The 3,656-nt window shown below is 14.9% G+C and overlaps 1 protein-coding gene across 1 annotated transcript; it reads right to left on the bottom strand.

The window, feature by feature from the left end:
• Positions 1-2,792: 2,792 nt before the first annotated feature.
• On the bottom strand, positions 2,793-3,377 carry PRSY57_0603600 (50S ribosomal protein L24, putative; the record flags this gene model as incomplete). Its single annotated transcript, XM_012906412.2, has 1 exon — positions 2,793-3,377. One exon carries the CDS (start codon positions 3,375-3,377, stop codon positions 2,793-2,795), a length of 585 nt encoding a protein of 194 aa, XP_012761866.2.
• Between the last annotated feature and the right edge of the window lie 279 nt (positions 3,378-3,656).

Genomic DNA, 3,656 nt, shown 5'->3' with positions numbered 1-3,656 from the left:
TAAAAAAAACATTAAAAAGTTATAATATTTTTTCTTAAAAAATTAATTTAAAAATAAATAAAACAGAGAGAAATATGAGGAATACAGCTTACACAAAAATTATATATTTATAAAATAATAAACATATATGTGTATATGTATATATATATATATATATATTAAAACTGACTGATAATTATTTTTGTGTGGAAATAATCAAAATTAAATACAAACTTATATGCATTCTTATTTTTTTCTTTTTTAATAATACACTTTTTTATACTTTGATGTAATACAAAAATTCCCTAAATAAAACGTTGCCTAAGAATAACTATGTTTTCTAATTCTTGAATTGGATAAATATATAATATATATATATATATATATAATACATAAGACTACCTTCACTTAAATAATAGGCGTAATAAATTATTTGAATTATATGTATATATAATATGGTTATATCTTAATCCGTAACTTATAAATTACTTTTGTACTTTTCCCTTTTTTTTTTTCTTTTTTCTTTTTTTTAATAAGTGTGAATAAACACATATAAATACCTCTTAAAAGAACTACAGTATTTTATATACTGGTATACTTCAATAAAAATAAAATAATATAATATAAAATGATTAATATATATATATATATATATATATATATATATATATATATATAATTATACGGGACTATTTGATCTCCTCCTCCGTTTTTTTTTTTTTTTTTAATTCATTTTAAAATTATACGAAAGAAATATATATAAACATTTGTAGAAAGGAAAAAAAAAATATATATATATATATCCAATGTAAACCAAATATGCACATATAATTATTATATATATGTATATATATATATATATAGATATTATTTTATTTTTAATTTATAACAGAAAAAAAAATAATAATAAATAAAATATACCATATTAAATAAATACTCTAATTGTCAAAAATTATAATTTGTCAAAATCTTCTCATCAAAAATATATAATGATAAATAAACATCTGATATAGGTATAGGAAAATGCTTCTTCAATATTTATATATATTTTAAATGGGCTACAATATATATAATATATAATATATATTATTTAATATTTATTTTTACCTTAATATTTTAATTTTAATTTTTTTTTTTTTTCCCTTACGTCACATTATATATCTTTCCTTTAATTTTTTACAAAAATTTGAAGATATAATTATATGTATTATATTATATGTATGATAAAATTAAATTCCTTTATCTTCTTTAAATAAAAATTATATATTTTACATTTATTCGTTCCATATATATATAATATACATATATTTCTTTTTTTTAATACATGAAAAGAGGATTGTAAAATATAAATAAATATATACTTATATAAAAAAAAAAAATATATGAGGAAAAAAGAATATTTATATAAATAAAAAAAAAGATTAATTTAAAATTATGATGAAATTATAAATATTAAAACAAATATATATAATATATATAAAGTATATATATAATATATATTAAATTTTATATTTAAAATTACTAATTTTTTTTTTTTATATTTCATTTTGTTTAATTTTTAAAAAAATATATTTAAATGGATATTAATATATATAAATTAAAAAAAAATAATAATAATAATTATAATTAATATATTTATATTAAACATAAATTAAATAAATTATTTATTATATTACAAAAGTTTTAAATATATTTTATTATATTTTTATATATAATACAATATTTTTCTTATATATTTTTTTATATATATAGAGGATATATATATAAAATATAAATATATATCGTATAATGCATATGTATATATATATATATATATATTTATTTATTTTTTTAAATGAGCATTTATTTTTATTTATATATTTATATATACCAATATTTTATAATTATAAATGTAAGTAAATAAAAAATTATGTATATTGTATATTATATTATTATATAATAAATAAATAACTATAAAATAAATAAATATATATATATTATTATATATATATAATATATTATAATATAATATAAAATAGCCCAAATTTTGTGCAAACTGAATGCTATATTATAAATATAATAAAAAATATATGTTTTATATTAAATAATATATATTTTATGATATATATAAATATATTTTTATATATCAATATATATCATATAATTTTCTTTAAAAATAATTAAGTCCTGACCATAATTTATATTTTGTAAAAAAAATATAAAATATAAAATTTTATGTTTTTTTTTTTTTTTTTTTTTTTAAGTGTGAGAAGGGGAAAATATAAAAAGGATACTATTAATTATATATTTGTATAATTATTTTAAAAAGTGCATTAAACGATAATAAATATATTATGTTAAATAAATTTTTTAAAGACATTACTTATATTATGAACTTTTTTGATTTATTTTTTAAAATAAAGTATTAATATATGTTTATATATATGTAAATATTATTTATAAAAAAAAAAAAAAAAGACCCCTCAATTTTCCATTCATGTATAAATATGCATTCGAGGATTTCTATATATAAAAAATATATAGATATAATATTGAATATATATATTTATTGTATAATTTTTATTTTTTATGTTCTTAAGTTGTTTAAAAAAATGCCACATATAATGGTGACCCTTTTTTTATAATGAAAAAGTATCTTTTAAAATAATAACTTAAAAAAAATATATACAAAAAATTGGTTATAAAATATTAAAAAAAAAAGAAAAAGAAAATAATAAATATTATATAAACATGAAGATATGATTTACCATTATATATATATATATATATATATGTATGTATATTTATCTGTACATATTTATGTATTCTTTTTTCTAAGATAATTCCCTATTATATTTATTCACCGTTTGTCTTAAAATGTTCATAAACTTGACATCCGTTTTATAATCATATGTTTTTTTTAAAGCTTCCTGAGGCAAAGTATCTAAGGGGTTTTCTTCAATTTGATCATAATCTTCTTCTTTTGTTTTTTCACTAGGCCATGGTATAACAGTTCCTGATTTTTTTGATATTCTAATAACTTGATTATCATCTGTATATCTTAAGGCTACCTTTGTATTTGTTTTTAAAAAGTTATCTATTAATTGAACATTTGAATAATGTATTTTTTTTTCAATATAAACGAATTTATTATCAACAAAAAGTTTCCTCATATTACATCCTTTGACTTTTACCATATTCCTAAATTTGTCACAACTTAATACTTCTCCTATTTTTCCTTTATCTTTTCCAGATATGACTTTCACTTCATCTCCTTTCCTTATTTTCCACATCTTAATAATATTTCTTGGTTTAATAATTTTATGATTTCTGATGCTCACATGTTTCAAAAAAGAATTATTTAACTGGCTCAAAACTGGCAGTTTATTAATTTTTCCTATAAATGAAGACCAAAACATTTTACCCCGTGTTTCATTTTTTTAAATACACAACAGGAGAATCAAAATGATAAATGATAAAATTGCATGTCAATGTGAAAATATTATAACATACTAAATAATAAAATACATATATATGTATATAAATTTATAAGTTTTTCCTTTTTCAAAAAAAAAATTATATTTTATTAATGTAGATAATATATGTTATAATGAAAATTAGAAAATTTATATAATTATATACAAATACATAAATGGTACTTCTTTTAATGTATTTATAAATACTTTAAAAAAAAACAT

This window comes from Plasmodium reichenowi, chromosome 6 (genome assembly GCF_001601855.1).
Source record: "Plasmodium reichenowi strain SY57 chromosome 6, whole genome shotgun sequence".
Taxonomy (NCBI): domain Eukaryota; phylum Apicomplexa; class Aconoidasida; order Haemosporida; family Plasmodiidae; genus Plasmodium; species Plasmodium reichenowi.
Note: the sequence above shows the minus strand (reverse complement) of the source record. Positions and strands in the feature narration are given on the sequence as shown.